Source organism: Aphelocoma coerulescens, chromosome 8, assembly GCF_041296385.1.
Source record: "Aphelocoma coerulescens isolate FSJ_1873_10779 chromosome 8, UR_Acoe_1.0, whole genome shotgun sequence".
Lineage (NCBI taxonomy): Eukaryota > Metazoa > Chordata > Aves > Passeriformes > Corvidae > Aphelocoma > Aphelocoma coerulescens.
In genome coordinates, this window is record NC_091022.1 from 19,040,889 (window position 1) to 19,064,168 (window position 23,280).

At 36.6% G+C, this 23,280-nt stretch overlaps 1 protein-coding gene across 4 annotated transcripts in view; it reads right to left on the reverse strand.

The window, feature by feature from the left end:
* Positions 1-454: 454 nt before the first annotated feature.
* PRKACB (protein kinase cAMP-activated catalytic subunit beta) overlaps positions 455-23,280 on the reverse strand; it is a 66,995-nt gene continuing 44,169 nt past the window's right edge. For all 4 annotated transcript variants that reach the window (XM_069023008.1, XM_069023007.1, XM_069023006.1 and 1 more), the window contains 9 exons: positions 18,809-18,870; positions 17,735-17,863; positions 14,193-14,291; positions 13,116-13,198; positions 12,472-12,598; positions 10,225-10,320; positions 8,599-8,721; positions 6,386-6,550; positions 455-2,742 (listed from right to left, as the gene is read on the reverse strand). In XM_069023008.1, the coding sequence (XP_068879109.1) occupies positions 2,617-2,742; positions 6,386-6,550; positions 8,599-8,721; positions 10,225-10,320; positions 12,472-12,598; positions 13,116-13,198; positions 14,193-14,291; positions 17,735-17,863; positions 18,809-18,870 (1,010 nt within the window). In that variant the 3' untranslated portion in view covers positions 455-2,616. The remainder of the gene's footprint in view (positions 2,743-6,385; positions 6,551-8,598; positions 8,722-10,224; positions 10,321-12,471; positions 12,599-13,115; positions 13,199-14,192; positions 14,292-17,734; positions 17,864-18,808; positions 18,871-23,280) is intronic.

The window sequence follows — 23,280 nt, forward strand, 5'->3', positions numbered from 1 at the left end:
AAAGGATTTTTCAAATTAAATACAGGTAACATAATATTCTGTAGTTATACTTCATGACTGTGTTTAAATGAGAGGGTTGTATAATACTCACATTGTCAAATGTACTCACTAATGCCTTGGAAATTGCACACTTCCCCTCCTTTTCCAAAATAGAATCTCATTTCCATACTGAAGTCTATTATGCCATATTGGAAAAGTGTTTTACTTTCTAACAGGATTTTCATAAAATTAAAAAATAGCATAATATCATGGCATTATGATGACTTTTCCACTTATGCTCGTGTAGAATTTAATCTGGATATCAGACAGACATGTCAGAACCAATTTCCTAGACTTCTGTCTTATTGTACACGCAAGATGAATGATTACAGTATTTTACAGAACAGAAAAATCTCTGAACCTTCCTAGAACTATAAATGTAATGATTAAAAATTAAAATCATAACAGAATCAAATTGTGATCTCCAACATTTATTAAAATCTTTTAAAGTTCATAAACGACAACAAAGTTACTGTAGAATTTATCGCATACAGCTAGCATACAGCAGCATGTCCTTGGTCTAAATGAAATACAAAAGATTTTAACATTTTCATACAAAGGATTTCTTTAAATTTATTAATGTGACGATATATCTTTGTTACATAAAATTTGCTACAGCAAAGTATCTTATACTTTTCTTGCATGTATGTAAATACGGGTGGACAAAGACTGCATTCAGTGTCAGCCTCCTAATGACGTTGTGCAAAAATGCTCAACAACCTAAACATACAGAACGTTGGGTGGTATGTTTCATACTCTTTTGTAAAATGTCTACAAAGGCTTTTCTTTTAGGAGTGTCGTACAGATTAAAAGGAAGGAATGCCAGCTGTTTATTTGCACTGGCATTCAAAGAAATCCAATGGCTATATATCAATATAGCTCATTTTTTAAAAAAAGAATTCATCCTTGTATGCATGTAAATTTATCATAAAACATGAGTCTAGTTTAAACTTTTAGATGTGCTGTTTTAAGACAGGTCACTGAGACAGCCAGAACCAAGTGTACAAATAAAACTACTATGAATAAGTTTAAAAGCAACCCCGAAAAAAGTGCTGAGCCGCTGATTATTAACATTGAAATAAATGTGTAAAAGTGCCCAAAGCTAGCACATGGTAGCAATACCTTTTAAGTCAGTTGGTGAGAGTATACAAAACATAATTAAACCCAAATACTTGTATCTGTGTGACCATACATTCTGATTGATTGAAAGAAAGTAGGTTAGAAATGAAGACACAACGCAACTAAAATAAACTCAGCTGTTGCAGTTTTTAAACTTGATCTTTTTTCTTCTTGAATGAAGTGCTGTAATTAAAAAGAAAATGATTGTAGCAGTACTCCATCCTCAGTTTACTAATATAGTATACCAGAATAAAAACTTGGCAATAACCTCTTATTCTTAACAGCTAACAAAAAATAACCGTGTTCATCCAGCGATGCATCTAGAACATTATTTTGCATTTGCTAAACCATTTGTTTTTCATAGCTAATGGCAGAGCGCATTTTGCTTTTTGTGGCATGGTGGTTTTTATTCTAATGGATGCCTTTTTTAATCAAAAAAGGCTTGAAGCAAGGAATACTTTGGGAGCCCAAACATTGGCTACTTTTTAAAAATTAGGAAAAAAAAAAAAGAAGAAAAGGTGAATCAAAATGAATTCTCTACAGTACTGACCAAAACTTCCTTTAAGAGTTTAGGGTTCTTGATCTTAAACAAGCCATTTCATACCTGCCAACTGAAATGCTGGTAAGTTGACTTGGTTTAATATGGTCCAAAATCCAGACCAGATGGAGTTACTCCCTCTCATGAGACTGTAAGCTTTCCATGGTACAGTCTGGTTATGGCAATTTGCCTACTGCCTAGGTGGGAAATGCAAAGGAAGGAGGCAGTGATGAAAACTGCAGGGATGTAGAAAACCAAGGCACGGGGTCTAGCTACTGTCCCCTACTTAAGCCATCCAATTGATTCTACTGAATTTTGGTCAGCCTCCAGGAAAAAATGTTTTTAAGTTAATTTAGCAGACATTTATATGGCGATAAATACTACCTTCAAAAATGCTAAAAATGTTGGCTAGGTTTAGTCTGAGCTACTAAAAAATTATTATAAATTGTAGCATCAGACACAAGACAGACATGAATTATTGGCTGGCACAGACTAGAAGCAACATTTATCTTTCACTTCAGTCTAAATCACACTAGCCGCAACACCTTCCATTTCACTCACACAAATAATACATTATTCAAAATAAAATGGAGCATTCTTGGGTAAAAAACTACTTCATTTCAAAGGGGGAAAATGAACAATACACAGAAACAAAGAACGACAGAAACCAAAGTTAAGTAGGAAAGTGGTCTATTATTCTGTGTTACTGCACAAACAGTGCTTGCTTAATTGTGCCTAGTTAGAAGGGTTGGTGCAAACTGCACACATGGAAGATGGCAATAAAGACCTCAGTCAGCTTTGTGGAATGAAGTAACTAGGTAACTGTTTTGACATATGATGGTCTCAGCTCCACCTCATCTGTTAACAGAGTGCAAAGATCCCAATGTGAGCCCTGATGTCATCTTGTCCTCTTACTCCTACTAAAAATCAGCAAATTCTTTTGCACATTTTTCTGTTAGAGACGCACGAATATCTTCTTCTTCATAGTCATCAAAGTTGCTGGTATCTCCAGGACCTCTGCACTTTGGTATGAATGGAGCTTCTACCTGTATTGGTGGGAGACACAAAAAGGCACATGAAATGTTACTGGCCTAATACCAGTAGATTTAGCATTGTAATGATGAGCACAGCAATACTCCCATTACTTTTCAAATCCTGCCAAGAAATCAGGTATTACAGGTTTAAGCTGTGGCACATAAAACCCACCTAAGAAGGTACAGGCCTAGATGTGTGAATCTAAATTGAAAAAGACTAATCTCTTGCTGACAGGCATCATTAAAAATGACTTCCACTTCCAAACAAAGATTAGTTCTCTCCTTGCAGAGGCCATCCTGCTCCTTCCAGCTCATTAGCACAGGACACGGAGAACAATTGATTGCCACCACCACTACACAAAAGTCTTAGGAAAGTTTGGAACGCTCTCCTTCCTACTTAATAATAATCTTCTATTTCCAAATAAAAACTAACCTAATGTAAGTGTAAAAGAATTCGTTCTGCATATCTTATGAAGTTCCTCCTAGGACCTAACTAGGTGAGAACTGAAAGCCTTCTCCAAACTAGGCCACAATGAGACACAAGCAATGACTTGAAGGAGTCACTCAAAAACGGTACCATAAGGTAAGCAAAATTACAACAAGATTGTGCAGGTGATGCAAATTTAAACCTGGAAACACAAAGTAATCTGACAAGTATCTCTCTCCCAAACATCCCAAGGAGTAAGTATGCCAGAGGTAGAATGGTGGGGAGACAATGAAGCAGGACAGGCACAGCTCCAGCTCCAGCTGAGGCAGAGGATCACACCACATTGTGCGACCAGGTAGATTGCTGATGGTGGGGGGATGTGTCATGTGTGTAGATCAGTAAATTAGAGGTACAGCACAGACTAACACAAATTAAACTCCACTGACTGTGGGCAATAACATTATAAACCGCCAAGAAGAAACAGTAACTTGTGCATTCATGAGTGCAATTGCCATGTGTATATCCTTTTGTTCCTGAAACAATATATGCATTTTAGCGGTTTAGCCTGAGTGAGCACACAGTCTGTGTACATACCTAGCCTACAAAGCCACACATTGACCATTATCTGAATTCTCTCTGTTTTCTTAAGCTGACTTCCAGTCACTCTCTTACAACAAAACTCAGAGCACAGAAAATACCTCATTTACTGCTTGAATTTTAGAACACTTTCAAATGAGACATGTCAGACCTTTTCCTATTATCTTCACTATGGAATCTCTAAAGGGATTGCAGGAGATAACGCTGGTTTATAGTGGAAATACCTGTTTGGCCCTAAGTACAATCATCTTATCAGGCAGTGTGTTAATAAATATGGAAACACACAAAGAAAGGAAGACTTGATTGTATATCATGCAATGGGTGAGCAACTGGCTCACAGGTGGGGCACAAAAGGTTACAGTGAATGGGGTGACATAAGACTGGTGACCTGTCACTAGTGGGATTCTGCAGTGCTCAATCCTTGGCCCTGTGCTCTTGAACATCTCCATAAATGATTTGGATGCAGGAATGGAAGGGATACTAATTAAGTTCATAGACAATAAAAAACTGGGAGGAGCTGTTGACTCCGTGGAGGGCAGCAAGTGTATGAAGTTCAACATTGGAAAGTGCCAAATTCTGCACCTGGGATGAGGCTACGCTGGATGTATGGACAGATTGGGGGACAAGAGGCTGGAGAGCAGTGCTGTGGAACAAACGTGGGGGTCCTGGTCGATGGCAAGTTGGGTCAGCAGTGCCCTGGCAGCCAGCAGGGCCAACCGTGTCCTGGGGACATCAGGCTCAGCATCGCCAGCCGGGCAAGGGGGGGATTGTCCTGCTCTGCTCTGCACTGGGGCTGCCTCACCTCGTGTCCTGGGGGCGGTTTTGGGTGCCACAATGTAAGAAAGAGATGAAACTATTGCAGTGTCCAAAGGAGGGCAAGAAAGGTGGTGAAGGGCCTTGAGGAGAAGCCATGTGAGGAGTGGCTGAGGGCACTGGGTCTGTTCAGCCTGGATGAGACTGAAGGGAGACCTCACTGCAGTTCCAGCTTCCTGAGGAGGGGAAAACGGGAGGCAGGTACTGATCTCTGCCCTGTGGTGACAGTGACAGGACCCGAGGGAATGGCCTGAAGAGTCAGGGGAGGTTTAGACTGCACATCAGGAAAAGCTTCTTCACCCAGAGGGCGGCTGGGCACTGGAACAGCTGCCCAGGGCAGTGATCGCAGCCTGACAGGTTCAAGAAGCCTTTGGACAATGCTCTCAGGCACATGGTGTGACTCCTAGGGTATCCTGTGCAGAGCCAGGAGCTGGATTGGATGATTCTTGTAGGTCCCTTCAAACTCAGCGTATTTTGTGATTCTGTACCCGAAATATTAGGTAATTGACTGGTTTACTTATGACTATAGCATTAAAAAAAAAATAAAAAAATCATCCACATGACATTAGCTGCCAAGGAACACTAAGTTTGTTCAGGAGAATACATGTTGTGGTAACAGGCACTGTGAAAAACTAGTATAAACCGAAAGTTTATTGCTGTATTTCTATGACTACTTGAATGATATTACAATCCATGCTGTTGTTTCAGACCCTCAGTATTAGAGCATTTATTCTTTATAATTAGAAGCTTCAAACTTATTTGGCATCCGTTTTCACAACCCTTTAAATCTAGTAATAGCTATTCTGACTGTACTACTTGTTAACATTTAAAAATATTTCTTATTTCTGTGAAAGTAATTCACTATAGCAGTACATTAGGAATGCTAAGAATATTTAGCACAGTATTAAAACACCTGCTTTAATATTATGGGACCTGGGTGTTCCCAAACAGCATACTGGCAAATGAGACTCTGGGCATATAAATCTGCCTTGCAAAGAGGCATTAAGAAAGCGAAGAACAGATAATTAGAATTCTACAATAGGGAATATTTTCTTAAAAATATCTATACTTGATGCAAGGAATACAGGATGCGTTAATTGTACCCTGTCTTCTAGTAATTAATACATTAATGAATAATTCAACAACTGTACTGTCAGTTTGTGTAGCCAAACAACCAGTTTCTTTTTATAAACTATTGTTGGTATTTAGGTTTGGCCCTTAAAATACTGCTGTTACAGCAGCAAGTTCATGCCTCTATAGTCAAGACTGTTAGCATTTCAAATTCAAACCAATTTCTTTAAATATTATCATTTATCCCTAGCTTTTTTTTACAGTATCAAGACAAAGCAAGAACAAGGAGGGAGCAGGTTGCTTTAGGAGAAAAAAGAAAGGCTCTAGCTTTGGCTTGAGCTTCTCCACACTGAAGCACAGTCTGAGTGCTAAGAGCTGGCTGGAAAGGAAAACAAATTCATCTCTGCTGTGGTGAAGTATTTATAGATGCCACTATAGCAGGGTTTAAATAAAAAGTGAGAGAGGCAGGAGATGCCTCATCCTGAGATAATCCAGAAATAGACTAACACACAATGTGTGTGTTAAAGAGAACGTGAATGTACACAGAGGTCCAGGATAAAATACCCAAAAGAAACAAACATAACTCAATCAATACATATCCTTTGGAGTCTTAAAAGATTAAACTACTTTCACCCTTTCTCAATTTCAAGTCACAGATCTAGGAAATAAAAAAATAAATACAATAATTAGAAATTTTACTTCAACCTCTTAAAGACCTGTAATAATTTTGATCAGGAAGGGTCTTACCTTTCTCTGATAAATGGCAATCCAATCTGTAGTTGCAAACCACTTGTGATTCTTTATGTCATTTACACCATTCTTAAGATTTCCATATCGTTTGGTCAAATCTACCTGGAGTAAATTTCTTAGAAGATCCTTTAGGTCTGAACTGAAGTGTGATGGGAACCTCACCTAAAATTATACACCCACAACATTAAAAAGCATGATACAGATTTGATTCTTTCCCCTGTGAAGGGAAACAACTTCACACAAAAGGAAACAGTAGGGCAATAGTTTCTGTCTTTCTTCTAAAACCAAATCAATCAAGAATGCATGAAGAGACAGATGATTATTGTTGCACATGTATTTCTGTTTCACAAAGCCTTTATCAATAGCATTACATTGCCCATCTACCATTTCTTGAACTGGAAGTTTCTAGGAGGCAAAATATTAATTTAATGTAACAGTGATCTAAAAGATAAGTTTAACTTAGTGTCTCACCAACACATCATCTCAAGACATTCTCAGCTATTTTCTAGGTATAAATTTTTATATTATATTATACACACACACACACAGAGGAGACACAGTATATAGTGTATACACAGCATATAAAAATATAGATATGCTCTGAAATAACTGCACATTCAGCAACCATATATGAAAAGTCAATCTGGAACTTTATGCTGTTCTGCAATCTGTTTCTGGTAACTAAATGCACCAAACATCAAAAGTCTTACATAACAGCACTATTTGAAGATAGCACACTAGTGACTTGCAATTCATTCAAACTTAGCTAAAGGATATTTGAAGATGATTCGTGGGATGTAATTACAAAGGGTTTTACTAACAAATGATCGACTGACACCATTTGAGATGGCAGAGAGAAGGAAGGGGAAAAGAACAGGCAGAAAGCTGTGTCTGTCATCCTCATAGTCCCAGTGTTTGACACTCCCAATATTCAGCTGATCAGTTATGATGTAAATACAGATCATGGAATTACTTAACATAAAAACATTTTGAGAAATCAAACAGTCCAATTATCAAGGAACCTGCTTCAGTTTACCTACCAATATTGTTCTATTGTAGATTATGAGAAATTCACAGGTTTTAGTGACTATAATATCTAGACCACAGTAAAGTAAGGAAATACTAACTCAAATTTTTAAGCAGAGAAGTAAGCAAATGAGGTAGAATAAATGAAAGACCCCAGGTTATAAAGAACTGCTAGCTGAGGATTGAATTAGAGTTTCCACAGTTGATGTCCAGTGCTGCTTCTGCAGCTGTCCCTCCATGGACTCAGAAAAAAGGTAGATGACCAACAGTACAAATGTCAAGCCAGGTAGATAAAAATACAAAAAATGGCCAACATTTTTTTTTTTTTTTTTTTTTTAGTTTAGAAGAGAAAGATTTCTTTGAAAATATGTTTTGGTAAATTAATTCCCATATATTCATGGACACAGCTGAAGATTCATAGCATTAAAACCTTTCAAAGAGCAACCACCAACCACCTTCTTTATTTAAATACGAATCAACCTCAGTGCAGTGCACCACAGGCCTACTGAGGTACTGCGCTTGATTAGAATTACAGAGGCACCTGAGATGCAGCACAGCGTGTGTCCATGTAGGGACAAGCAAGAGAACAACTGTAACAAATCAAGTGAGCACAAAAAACCAACACTGGCTGGCAGAACAAACACCAGAATGATTACATTTTGGTGCTATTTGGCACACTAAGATACAGTAATGAAAAATAAAAGGGAAACATTGGAAACACTTTTCAAAAATTTTATATAACAATGAAAGCCAAATGAACATTAGATATGTCTAGCTACACAACTGTGGAAGTAAAGATACCTACTAGGAATGATGGAAACTCTCCAGGGCCTCTCAAAAACTGCAAAAAAAATTCTAGAAAGTAGCTAGGCAAATTAAGCACACAGCTAAGTAGCTGTTAATAGTCGTTGGATCACTTTAATCCAAGCATAAAAGGATATAATACCACAATGTCTGTACATTTAGTAACTTGCATTTTAAATCTGAAGGCAGGGAACAGACTTTTATAACTTTGATTTTCAAATAACAATGTCTGCACTTATGAAATGTACATTACAACTTCTCCTGTGTCCTTTTCAAATTGCTCACTGTCTAGTGGCCAGTAAATTCTGCATCTCCTCCACCAAAACACAGGTTCTACAAAAACAACTACATTTGTGAAAACACCCAGAGCCTTAACTCACCTTGCCAGACACAATCTTCTCATAAATTTGAATGGGCTGATCTGCAAAGAATGGGGGATATCCAGCTGCCATTTCATAGATTAACACTCCTAATGCCCACCAATCCACTGCCTTGTTGTAACCCTGAATAAAATGAAACACGCCACTGTTAGTACAGTTTCTAACACAGGTTAAGATTTTCAGTATATATCTGTATATTTATGGAATACAAAGAAAGCAAATACATTATTGTCCATTTAATGCAGAACTTAAAACCTAACTCCAACCAAATTGGCACTCACAGATTCCAACAGCAATACACTTGAAACCTAATACAGCAATGAGATGGAAACAGTGATGGAAGTGAAGCATTTTGCACACATTCCTGTGATGAATGTCAGTGATTTCTTTACACTCTTGTGACAAGACTCCCTAAGTAACAGAAATGGGCACAATTTATCTATTTGTCTGAAATCAAAACAATCTTGTTACAGAATGATAATTCTTCAAAGCTTAGGGAAATTCCATTATAACAACATATATAACAGCACTTCCTATATTGTACACTGTCACCTTTTCGCTTGATTATCTGCATTTTGGAACATTCAGTTTCATAGGTAGTTAATGAGCTACAAGAGCTTGAAAGTTTAGTTAATTAGCTGTTATAGTCATTTATGATCTGATCTTAAAAGCCTAAACCTTCAATCACTAGTAGGTCCTATTCAGTGTTATGAAAGACAAAGAAACCACCAAACCCATCCATTTCATATATTTTCTCTGAGATCTTTTACAAAGCTCAGGGTTCAGAGTCAGTCTTTAAAGAAAAATCTATTATGAAGACTTTGTAGTAGATGCATTGGAATTTCTTTTGCTGCTTTAGCTGCACAGGGGAAAAAAACTATGCAAATAATAAACATTTTTTCCCCAAACAGAAGTATTTTTTGTTCATTTTTGACAATCTGGAAAGGGTATTTAATTAAACCATATGTTAAATGCTTACTTTAACATTATGCACTACAATTGTTTTATAGATAAGCAGTTCTATATTTTCCATTTGCAAAACATGCAGTGCTACAGTTAAACAGCTATAGGATGAATAATACTTTTCTATGTTGGAACACTTGGTGCAAGTAGTAGACAAACAGATCTACAGTCAGCTTAGATTGCACGTACTTTAGATGTAAAACCAGTGGATCGTTATGTTTGATTTGATGTCAACTGCCTTAAAACTGAAAAACTCTGCAACTAGTTGTGTAATGACTATTGATTCATCCCATAGGCAGTTCTTGTTACCTTTGGAGTTCCTCTTCTAGTATGTTAACACTTCATAATGTGATCACTCAGATCTGTTGTTCTGGTAAGGTTGTTAGTTAAATAATTATAGATCTTCTTCCCCTCACAAGTTATGTGGCAAGCATATGTAGAAAGTTCCATACATTTATGTGAAAATTCTTTATTTGGCATAAGTTTTGACATACTAAAAGAATACTTACAATGCAATGACTTCATTTTGTGCAATTTCTAAAGAACTGACTAGTCAAGATTTGATTTTTGGAAGTATCAGCAATTGTTTTCCCCCAGAGCTTAATAATTGGATGAGAAGTTTTAACTACATCAAATGCATGGCTGAGTAACAAGACAAAGTACCTTGCTGAGAATTATTTCAGGTGCCAGGTATTCTGGAGTCCCACATAACGTCCAAGTTCTGCCTTTTACTCTTTTTGCAAAGCCAAAGTCCGTGACCTGTCATCGGGAAAAATAAATTGACTGTAAGTGCATCGCAATAAGAAATTTAAAATTAAGTACTTTGGAAATATTTTGGAAAGAGGTTTTTTACAGGGGAAAAAATATTTCTCAAACCACATCTAGTCAGATGTACCTTTATTAGTCAGTCCTCCTGGTACTTCTAATTCAGATAAATAGAAGGTCTCATGATAAAATTAATAAAGAACACAAAATATGTATTATCACCCTGACACCAGCTTCTATTTATAATTTAAAAATCAGTGGGAACTATGGCTTACTAATCTTCCACATGTACTGCAATTACATTATTAATTTTTCTTACACTTTTAACATCAGACTGTAATGCTGAAAATGTAAAGAACATAAATAAGATATTTATCTTTTCCTTTAGTTAAAAAATAAATGAATCACAAAAAGGGTTCAATATATCCCCCAGTCTTGTAAATGTAGAATTTTATTACATAAGTGTATAAAGGTCATATGTCAAATTAGTGTGGGAATAAGACAACATCAAAGAGGTCTTCCAGTAACTTTTGATTCTGAGTATCTTTGAAAGCATCACCAGAGTCAAGTTTGTTTATTTGAGGCCTGGGGGGAAAATGTAGCAATAATTGTATCACAAATGGCAAGTACTTGAACATTATAAATTCTTCATTTCACTTGTCTTGTTTTCTACAGTAAATTTTCAGAACTCTGCATGCAATATCATACTCTCAGTGATCCTCAACCGTATTGTGGAATACATACAGAGCCCAGGTATTACCTGTGAAATTCTGGCATCAGTTTCAAGCTACCACATCTATGCTTGTTTGGGGATCTGTTTCTTTTGTTTCCTCCTTCTTGGTTTCAATTTCAACCCATTCCCAGAGAAAACATACTGCACCACAATGAGAATCGCCACTAATTATACAATAACCCGTGCTGATGTTGCTGTACATTAGTGTCACTAAGGAAGCCAAACTCCAAACTAGCAAGGCAGCTTTTCTTCATTTTTGCTAGAAACCAGAGCATCAACAGCTGGAACTGAACAGAGTGGGTGATGTGCTGATTAGCTTCAGTCAGCAAAGAATCATTTCTGTGTTTGGGAATGCACATCAGTCTACATACGAAAAATATGCTGCAGACATGGGACAAACAGTAATGGCTTTAAAATACAAAAAAACCCTGAAGCTGAAGCTGCAGCATCAACATATAAACACAAACCTCCCTCTGCCACACCATCACAAAAACATACTGTTGCAGAGAGAGTTGCCAGTTCTGGAGTAAGCCAGTCATAGCTTTACATTAGTGGTGCTGCCCAACCACATTAAAGGAACTTGTATTGATCTCTCCCCACAGTATTATCTTACACTCCATGCAAAATCATTTTACAGTTATAAACAACATATAGGATACGAATCCTTTCTACTTCTCTCAAACATTTTATTATGTATGTTCTTGTTTAGATTCTGCTGTGGCAGAAGGTGACACAATGAGGAAAGAAGAACTTCCACAATTTAAGGACTGCACAGCATTGCAGAGTACTTATTGCTGCACTCTGCCTTCCCATTTCCCATTTAGCTAAAAACGTAAGAGCTAAGAGGAAGATGAGAATGTGCCATGAGAGGCTGTTGTAAAACCAAAGCTGTCATTTGAGCACTGCAGTGCTGATCTGACCTCAACTCAGCTCACACTCCAGATGTGCTGGGAAGGCTAGGACTCTCCAAGGGTGGGATTCATCTGCTGGACATTAAGTCCTATAGCATCAGGTTTAATATCTAAGCTGGTTTTCTTAAACTACTTATACAGACAATGCAGAGAAACAGACATTTTAGGGCACCTTTCATCTTGTTCTAGGGCAGATGTATAAAATAGGTCAGATGAACAGAGCCATGTAATCACCTACTTCTCACCACAGACCCCAAGGGAAATTTTGACAACTGGCTCAACTGCAGACAGCTCTACTGTGCATACTTAATTTTAGTCAGAGGAAGTACAACCCAAAGGTTTTAACCATTACTAGGCAGTAGGGCATTTGAATGCTCCACACAAACATGCTAACATGGCAAACAGCTTCAGACCATTTATTCTAAATGCATTTTCTCGAATTACCTAAATCTACACTGCAAGACAAAACTTCACTCCCTAAATATATGAAGAATATCATACCTGGATGTATCCTTGCTGATCAATTAAAAGATTTTCAGGCTTTAGATCTCTGTAGATGAGGTCTAATGAATGGAGGTACTCAAATGTTAGCACTATCTGAGCTGCATAAAACCGTGCATGTGGTTCACTGTGAAGAATTAAAAGAATATTAAGTACCCCAATGCTATGCTAAGGTACTGAAACAACCACCTAACTGTCAGGGACAGACGAATTAAATACCTTTTAACTGGTTCTTTTACTGCATAACAAGAAAAAGCAAAAGCAAACATTTTCAGAATTGATACATGCATTCCCTAAATTTAAGTCCTGCAGCCAAAATACACATGCAAATCAAGATGAACGTAACCCATGATGCAGAACTTTGACTTCAAATTTTACTTTTAGAAACTATCATGAATTTCAGTGACAATATGTATAGGAATTCCAAGATTCCATCATGCACAGATCACAAATGCCTGTATTAACTGAAAAATAATTAGGAGTTCTTCACTGCCTGACTAATTTAAATCCACTGAACAAGAGGTAAATTAAATGCACTTAACCCTTCAGAATTTTTTATTCAATGCTAAAAAATTTTATAAAACCCTCTTCCCAAATCAGCAAATTAAGCCTTTTTAAAGGAATAATGTCATTAATACTCTTACCTGAACCTTCCGATTCTTCTTAGATGTGAAAACATTTCTCCACCAGGAACATACTCCATTACCATGTATAAATTAGAATTGTCCTAAGGAAATCAAGGAAACAAGTAAACACACACAAATACATATCAGGCATACTATAGTCTCTATGACTCCTATGTGGAGTACATTTTATTAATGAATGAAAATGAAAAATTGTAGCCATCCGATGACATTGACAAATATAATGCAACATGGGCATAAATTATTGAAAAGATGCAAAAAAAGCATCACATATCTCAAGAAATCTATTTTAAAGCAAATTATAAAGATAATTAGTGAGGTCCAGATGCAGAATGGTGTGTAAGAGACCTGAAGGAAGAGAGGGTAAGAGGCCTACTGCAAGGCAAGACTTTGAACTCTTAAATGTTTATACGTGACAACCTGAGATATTCTTGTCTTCACAGCCCCTGCCCCAAACCTAAAACTCTAAAGATAACATGTCTGCTTATTTAAAATTATTTTTAAAAAAGACAAAATAAAGAAGGAAAAAGAAGGCACATATCACTGTATAAACTAGAAAGCTACTCAATTTCTTTACAGACTGACTAGTACTGTCATGAAATTAGAAGCTAAGCTCACAGTTCTTTCCTTCATGGTTAAAACTTTCACAAAGACCTGCCTCAAGTATAAATCTCAAGCAAAAAAATCTGCAGAACAATTACAAATTTAGCATTCTATATATTGGTACAGAAGACATGCTTTGGTATCTCTCTAAGATAAAATAATGCCTAAAAGCTCCCTTGCTTTACAAAATCCAGTTGCCCTCCAAAAGAAAACTCTGACGAGTTTAATTTAATTTAATCTTTATTTTTTTTATTTGGAGATATCCTTTCAATCATTACCTGATGAACCGGGGTATATGAAGTGTACACGAGTGCACTCCACTCCTACTCAAGCCCTGGCAACAGTGCCAAATGAAGCATCTTTGAAAACAAAAATACTTGAACTATGGTACTGTAAAAGTTATACATTTTAATATCTCAAGTGCAAGCACGCACTTCCCTGAAACCCAACAACTACTTTGAAAGTAATGACTACCTTAAAAGAATACTCCAGTTTAACAAGGAAAGGAAAGTTCACCGCTTGTAATATTCTCTTCTCATTCAGTGTGTGTTCTATCTGCTTCAGTTTGACAACCTAGGAGACAAAAAACAATCTTCAGCTTAAGCGTGATATTTTATAGTTGTCGATAAATTTTTTAGTGTTAAACAATTAGTTGAAAGCAAGCTTGTAACTTATGGATTCCTAGTACAATAACAGAACCAATAAAGGATTAAAAAGTCTAACAACATTTAAAGAGTGACACTTATGCAATATGGTTGGCAGACAATTCTATAAATAATGCTTCTTCCTACTTGCTGAGTGTAAGAGTCAGTAAGGAAAACCTCTCTGCATTTTCTAAGAATTGCATGTGCTTGTTATGGACATACTTCCTCAGCACTTCAATAAAATCCATGTGATCTTTGGACCCTTGTTGCTAAGAAAGGCAGGAAACTGTGTAAGACACATTTAATTATGAATTTTGTTACCTGTGAACAGGAGTAAACAGGCTTATGTTACACAGCTCACACATTAGTGACAAAACTAAGGAGAATACAAATTCAAAATCTCCATTTTTATAAACAAGTTATTTCTTGTAATCCATTAAAATGTTAGGCTGCTAACAAGGCAGCAAGTGGCAGATTTCTGATCATTGTTCTTTCTCAGCAATTAATAATTGGCTTGTGTTAAACCCCAACACTGCATAATGAATTATATCCATTTTACTTAATCCCTACTGCACAATTTATCTCTAACTCATTTTGAGAATGGCATGATTTTCAAGTAAAGTTAGGGCTTTTTTTCCTCGCTCCATAGGAAACAAGAAGAAAAAGTACAAGAGTGATCAAAACAAGTCTGTTTTTATGTTTGGAAATCAAATCGAACTGCTATAAATAAGAGATAATCAACCCTGCCTGAAACTGTATTTATAAATTTAACTTTTAGATGCAAAAGGTAGTACCTATAAAAAACTTACTACTGCTTTGAAATAAATGTCATACAAAAGAAATAATGATTTAAAAACATTAAATCTCTTTTGAATCCCAGATCTTTAGGGTACAAATAAAGTTTTGCTCAAATCAACTCATTTGTGGGAAGTGTCTGCATCCCTAAAACACTACGGTACTGGAATGACCTTGTCCATCCAAGTAAGAAGCCAAGGCTCTTGTCTGGCATTGCAGCTGTACACCTCACAGACAAGACTTCACCCCTGTTCCTGCAGCTCCTCCCAGTGAGGTACTGGAGGGGGATGGCAGCAATACCCCAGGCTGAAGCCAGCTGGGGCCTCAGACACAGCTTTGCTCACACTTAAGCCCAGGCTCAGGGCATGGCCAGTGTCACCTTCCCTTATAGAAATGGTGTCTGGCATGTTCCAGCCTTCCTAATGCAAGGCAGACAAAGGAATAACATCCCTACACAGAAAACTACTGGCTGCATCAACATCTATGACATTTTTTTTCATGTTCTGTGAATCAAGCATGAGACTGGATAACAAAGACATACACGGGATGCTTTCCCCAAGTAAAATGGAAATGAAAAATTATAGGCAGCATGCCCATCGTCTAATTTCAGATATCTGTATGTTCTCTGTAATAAACAAAGAAATAGAAACATGTTCTCACCAAACCATATCCTATTTTTTGAACAATTAGTGGAAGCTACTAATATATTTCTAATAGAACACATAAATAAATAACTATGCTAAGTTGAAAAAGCAGGTATTTCATAAAGGACCACATCAAAACTTCTTTTTATAGACAGAACCATCTAATTTACTAACAGAAGACTGATGTTTGGATGCAAACATCTTTATAATCCCATGGAATCATTTACTACAAGTCCACTGCAATTGTTAAAAATGTGACTTTTTGCTTTTTCCAGCAGAAAACTTTCCAATTTTAAGAGGTAGATTACTACCTTAATTAACTTAAGGGAGTAATTAAGAACTTAATTATCTTTCTTTTTAAAATCCTTGAGTATTTTTATGGCAGCTTTCTGAAGTAAGATGTTATTTCCTAAATTGCTCCAGCGATGACAACTCAGCCATTCATGAAAAAGGGTTCAAAGAAAAAGCCAGCTGAAAATTTGAAATTTGGTGGTGGGCTCTTAGGGCAGCACTGAGGTGCTACAGCAGCTCTGCCTGCAGGATGCTACCAGCCATACTGAGGTAATGCTGAGGTACATTTCCACATGGGTGGAAATGGTCTGGGCTGTCTTTATTTGTACTATGGTGGAATGTAATTTTAACTTAATTCAATTTTTTTTTTAATACAAGTTAGAAACCATTATAGTAGGAGAATGCTTTAGTTGCAAAAAATTCAGCTTTCCTGAGTAAAAAAGCCCATCATGTCAGATTTGACACTAAAAGGTGAGTTTACTTTAGTTTCTGTTTGATGACCATTATAAAGCAGTCCTTCATTAAATGAAGCATCATTCAAGGTCCAGGACCCCAATCACATGTAAAGAATACTGGAACTGCAACTCAGGCAAAACAGTTTGACTATGTCACTGCCATAGTTCCATTATATAAAATTCCTCAGAAAAGTAATAATGCCTAAGTGCCAAAGTCCACATTGAGGCAACACTGACTTTGATTTTGTTAGTTGCTGATTATTAAGTTCTCTTTGCCAGATTAATATTTTCTTAAAATGACCTTTGTTATACAGCAGCAAAGTTACGTATAGTGTCTTAAAAGTTAGAACAGCTCTTACATTGAGGACTTTTGAATCTACTAATCTAAATAATGCACTATTGAAAAACTTGTCAAAACCATTAAAAACTACTTGTATTGATAAATGCTGTTAAAACACTTCTTTGCATTCTGGAATTCTGTACTGTTTAAAATTTAAACTTTATCAAATGGCATTGCTTACTTAATCTAAGAGTAATAAACTGCTAAAAAGAAATCAGGCTGGAGCAGCAATACAGGCTCAGACTACAGCACTGAAGTTTTCAACACAGAAAATGTCCATTATGTGACAACTGTTCTGAGACTCCTGTTCTATCTACAAGGTTACTACAGATGCAACAGGATTATTACATAATTAAACATACCTCATAGGATCAAGAATGGAAAAGAAATTTATTTATGCAGACAATTTTAATTTCAGTTACGGTTCACAAATGAAAATTTTGAGAATTTCTGATCTAAAGAGTCTTCCAGAGTTTTGAGCTACCCTGCAAAAGTTTTTTTGTTTATTTGAACTATAGCACTACAATTTGCTTTTGCCAAAGAATATACAAGGCCACCTTACAAAATCTAAGCAAAGAATTTACCCAGTAACATTTTATTAATGCCTTGGACACTAGTTAAAGCCTCTTTAGCCTGTTGTTAATGTTACTGGCAATTGTACAAAGTCTATACAATCCCAACAACTGAACCTACTGGCTAAAAAAGAAAATAAAGCATTAAATTATCACTGGTATCCAAGTGTGATAAGAAAAAGCACAGTATGTGCAACTCAGTTCAGCCACAGCTGTAGCTGTTCATCTGCATCAAACTCTTCTGTAGCACAAAACCCACTATAAATTATACCAACCTTCTGTTTGTCCAGTATCTTCATAGCATAATACTGTTCTGTGGATTTATGTTTCACCATCATTACTCTCCCAAATGATCCTGTTCCAAGGGTTTTTTGCCTCTCAAAATCATCTAGGCCAGCAGTATTCTACATGTAGGATATAATCACATTATTTACAAACGAATACACAAAGACAATTTTAACTGTATTAATTCAATTATGAAAAAAGTTGAATAATATTACATTTATCAAAGAAACTATAGCCAACTATACTGTTATAATGTGATACCTGTCAAATTTTAAAAAGAGATTTTACATTGCACTCATTAAACCAGAAGAAGACTTAACTGAATTATATCAACATTTCTTTAATTTGTCCATACAGCTGTCCATACATGCTTAGTAAGGAACATCTAGCAGTAAACAGATCATAATTATAACATGCAGATAAACAACCCCCTCATACTTAATGATCAAGAATATTACAACATGCAAAATCCCCCAAGCTCTAAAGACAGTTCTACATGAGAGTTGACTGGAGACCACATCCCTGAGTACATTTTCTCAGATATTCATTGCCATAGCATCTCAAATGTTGCTTTAGAACAAGAATGATCCTTCCCCCAAATCTCAAATTTTACAAGATTTCTCTCTAACAAGCTCCTTAACCAGCTCCCAAGCCCTATGCAGTAGTCTTAATACTCTTAATTCCACTTACTATTATGGGGGAAATTATTAACATGGTAAATTACAGACGTGCCAACGCTTTTAGTTATTAAAAAAAGCCAACTAAAAACATGCCAATAGATTTTGAGTCTTGCCATGTTGATTGTGAACATCATTCTCATAAGAGAAATTGTTGTTCAGTGGGAGCATTTCATCAGCTCAGATCTAGAGAAGACCTGAGAATCTTTGTTGATGAACTTCAGTGAAAAGTGACAAAGCTGGCATTAAAAAACCTGAAACTCCTTTACAAATTGCACTAAAATGATTTCTGTTTTCTGCACTGCTCATTACAGACTGACAACACACTGATAACATTATCCAAAAAATGCAATACAGAAAATTACTGAATGCTTAAATGAGTGATACCTGAGGGGGGCTTTCCCATTTTCTTAAAAAGTCTTCTTTGGCTTTGGCTAGGAACTCTTTCACTGAAAACACACAAAAAAAGTACATTTTAATTAATATAATTAATCATAGGTGCAATGGAGATGCTTTGTTTACAAAATACATAAACTTCATTATCAACTTCTTTCTTCAATTCATAATATGCTATTTTCATCATGGATGAAAGCAAGCATCAATGTCTCTAGAACTTCTACCGTATCTCCAGGTGATATCTAAGCTTTCTGAAGTAACTACATCATTCTACACAAATTACTTAAACTTTACCAGCTCTAATAGCTCACAATACTCTATAGGCAAGCAAGCTTTAAGGTGATGTTAGACATTCTTAATTCAGCTGGGAAAAAACCAAACACCTGGCATTTATAAATAGCCATTCCACAAAGATTGACTTCTTATCTCTTTAAATAAATGTTGCATTTTCTTTCAGCTGCTTGAGTGTAATGTCAATCTCATTGCTTTTTCCCCTCATCACCTTTATTTAAAGGCTGTTTGCAAGCTCAAGGACCAAATGGACAGCAGTACTGCAAGCAAAGACAAAGCACAGGGCTACAACGACATTGCATATTAGGCATGCCCACAGTCAGAGAATATGCAGTTTTAATATTGATTTTCCATTGAAATTGAGGGAAACTATAATGGCAAAATTCTGGATGACTGTTTAAAATGTGCACCAACATATTTTGTTCAGATCATCTCTCAGCTGCTCTCTTTTTTTTAATATCAATGCTCAGCCAGATCAATGCAGATTACTTCATGCACAGTCATTAATGGGAGGTGTTTCAGAAATTGCTGTGGTTCTGAAAGAGTCACGGAATCAAGAAAATATCATACTTGTTTTGTGTTCTCTGAATCATTCCACATAATACTACATTAATAACAGTGGTTTTTCTGTACTGTGGCGTTCTGGGACAAGCAATTGCTAAAAATACACAGCAATATGTCAAGATTATTCTGGTCAGTATCTAGAAATCTGTGTTTTAGCAACTGTATTTTACATTTCAACAGTCAAAAAATTAGGTTTATAACAGGTTGTAAACAAATCACCTGATGAATCAGAACTTCTTTGTACTTTTCAGTGAATACTAATGTTGACAAAGAAAACTTCAAAAATTCTCTTCTTATATTGATACATTTCCAGCAGCAGTAAAAACAACAGCAGCCCTGGAGAAGGCTGGTTGTAAATTTTTTTTCCCTTTTCCCCCCCCTTCTTGGGTGTGCTATGGGACCTGATTATCTCAAAACACTCAAAGGAGGTTTATGGCTCCCACTACTGCCAGCTCTAATGGAGCATAAATAAAATGGAAATTTCACAAAAGTTGTCAAAAGTTCAGGCAGACCTCAACATTAGAAAAGTGTTTAAAGCATGATATCCACTCAGTAATTTTATTTTAAGAGAAATAAGCAATATCACAGAGGAGGAGCATATTCAGTATTCTAAACTTATGGTTAAGTAGAGCAATAAAAACGTAGTTTATATCAAAGAAACTATTTTAAAATGGTATTAAAACTAACTGAAAGTTAGAAATATTTTAGTGGCTAATCAGCAAAAAATGCTTACATATTTATCCTGTGTGTAGAAAATATTTCCTTTGTTTATAAGTTATAGGGGTTATTCATGTAATGACTTTTAATTATCCTAATTTGAAGAGAGGACAGGATTTCCTGTGGCGTGAAATAATTTTCAACACAAAAAAAAGGAAACTAGCAATGCCCAAATTCATGTTTGATGATCCTTCTTCCATTAGGAGAACAGAGATGACTTGATCAAATGAGGAATACTGATACAGTTTTTCAAACACCAATTTATGTTGAAGTAGCACAAATACTTTCTCTTAATGACAAGAAAAAACCCATGAAAATCATTAAGACTACCAAAAAGCTGAGCCTTCAAACTGAAGTGGCTGTAGCTTAGAAGAGAACATTAACAGTATATAGCACAACTAAAACATGAACTGGTGTTGTTTTTTCATGTTATTACAGTACATATGTCTTAAATATCCCTTATGCCATCTCTGTTCATATAAATAAATATTTTAAGTTTCCACATATTTTGCACTGAAGTATGACTATTCAGTATTTATAAAAATATACAATGACATTTACAGTCATTTTTGTCTCTGTTCTTCTTATGGAATAAAGAATGCTGTTTATGAACTAAATGTGATCCAGCTGGAAATATTCAAATTGTGGATTTGTGAGAAAAATCTCTCATTTCTAGAATACCACTAAGCCACAAGCTCTCCTGCAACAAAACTCCTACCTTGTTCTACTTTATTTTGGCTCTCTTTTCTTAGAAAGCAGAACTGAACATAAATTTTCAAAATACAGCTACCCAATGGTAATAATTTATCTGCAAATCCCTGTCTTTTAAACATGTTTTGTGCTGTGTTTTATTAAAACCATGATTTCTTTCTAATGAGAGAGTAGATCAAATTGTGCCTGGTTCTCACTTTCAGAGGTCACCTGGGCTCCTACACCTCAACACAATTCCACAAGTGCTTACAAACAGAACTTAGGGAATTAAAGTGCACGCACTTCAGTCATTTCTCAAAACATGACTTGGAATTTGAACTTTTGAAAATTATCTCTCAAGCACAAAACAGCAGCTCTTGCTACAGGAGAACGGATTTAATTTCTACTTTCAAGTGCAGAACCAAAATTTACACCAACTGGGTAGCAGTGGCCATTGGTATTACTGTGATGATGCAAACAAATAGGTGTATTAGACGATGACTTCGAGGTTGTCCTCAAGTGCACATTTTTAGCCACTTTACAATATGACAATGTGGCTCTTGTTTGCTTTTCTAGTATAACTGTACCTAGCATCTGTGACTTTGGGCACTAATGAAGGAATGAGCATACCAAACGTCTCTATAGGTTCCCCAAGGGTTTGCAGGAACATTCACCCACACAGATGAGATGATGAAGAGAGGAAAGAAAGAGAAGAAGAAAAAAAAGTTTTATGCATTTCCACAACAAACACATAGAAAACACAAATACATTCCACCCTTTCCCCTCCCCACTCAGGAACAGACCCTGTAATAAACCAGCCCTTTCCCACACAGACAGAATGACTCATGCTAAATCACAGAATCTTTGAGCAAAGAAAGAAAAAAAGCACCAAAGGCAGCTAAAATCAGTATGAAAAAAAGATGATGCATCACAGAAATAAGCACATCTTAGAAAACTTCAGGAGATCAAGTTGGCATCTTTAATAATTAATCTATTCCAAGACATACACATCCACGGAACTGTTGCTAACAATAGTGTATCTATCTTCATCACAGCATGCTGGATCACAATAAAACCTGTAATCGGGTGATCTTCCCACTACTTAGCACTTTGTTCCAGAAGACAGCATGTGTGAATTGCATGGCATGTGGTAGATAGCACAGAAGTGCCAAGCAATCTCCAAAAAAAAATCTCAATCAGATTTCAGTCCTATTACCCAATAACAGCAACTTGAGACGTCTAAACCGCACAGCTGAAGTTACTGTACGCAAAGTGGAACGTACACAGGATCCAGTATGGACACCATATGAGTACAATTGAATTTTGTAAGACTATCAAAAAAAAAAGGAACTAAGGAAAGAGATGTGGATATACAGGTTCCCATAAACACTGAAGAGCAAGGATCATTTGTCTATGGCTGAGGGAAGGGAAGATGAGAGTGGGGCAAGGAGTGTATGCACAGATCAGCAACAGACCCTGCTCAGACTGGGTTTACTGGTACAGTAGAAGTTGGAGTGTGGAGGCTGAAACCAAAGCCAGAGGAGCTGTTGCTCAAGAAAGGAAGGTACTGGAAGGAGACAGTGAAGCACAGGTAACAGCACCAGCACAACAAGAACCACAGCAGAAACAACTGAACGTGGCAGGAAGGACACCAGTTGGAACTGGAGAGGATGCACCAGTTGTCCCAGGATTAGGCAAGCACAAACACACTTCAAAAACCCAGCCCTTCGTGACCAGCATGAGCAAGCATTTGCAGGAGAGGCAGGTTCTGTGCAATGCAAACACCCAAAGCAGAAAATCTGGTGAGATCCGGAAGAAGGTGGGAAGAAATGGAATAATGGCCAAGGACCACAACCGAATGGCCTGAAGCAGTCTTACAACTTTAGCCTGCTTCGCTTCACCTTGGTCAGAAGCAGTACAACCACTACAACATACGATCTCAGCTACCGCCTTGCATATCACAGGTGGCCTGTGGAGAGCTGTACTTGGAACCAAGGCAACATGAGGGTAAGCAGGAAAGTCTGCTGGAACAGTGCTCTGAGGGAAGAGGAACCCAGAGGTTCCTAGGTAATGCCAGCGTAGGAGAAATTAAAATAAAATGCAAGCAACAAACCAACAAAACCCAAACAAATGAAAAAACTCTTGCTACACACAAAACCAAAACACCCATGAACCCACCCCCAAACAAGAGGAAATTGCTC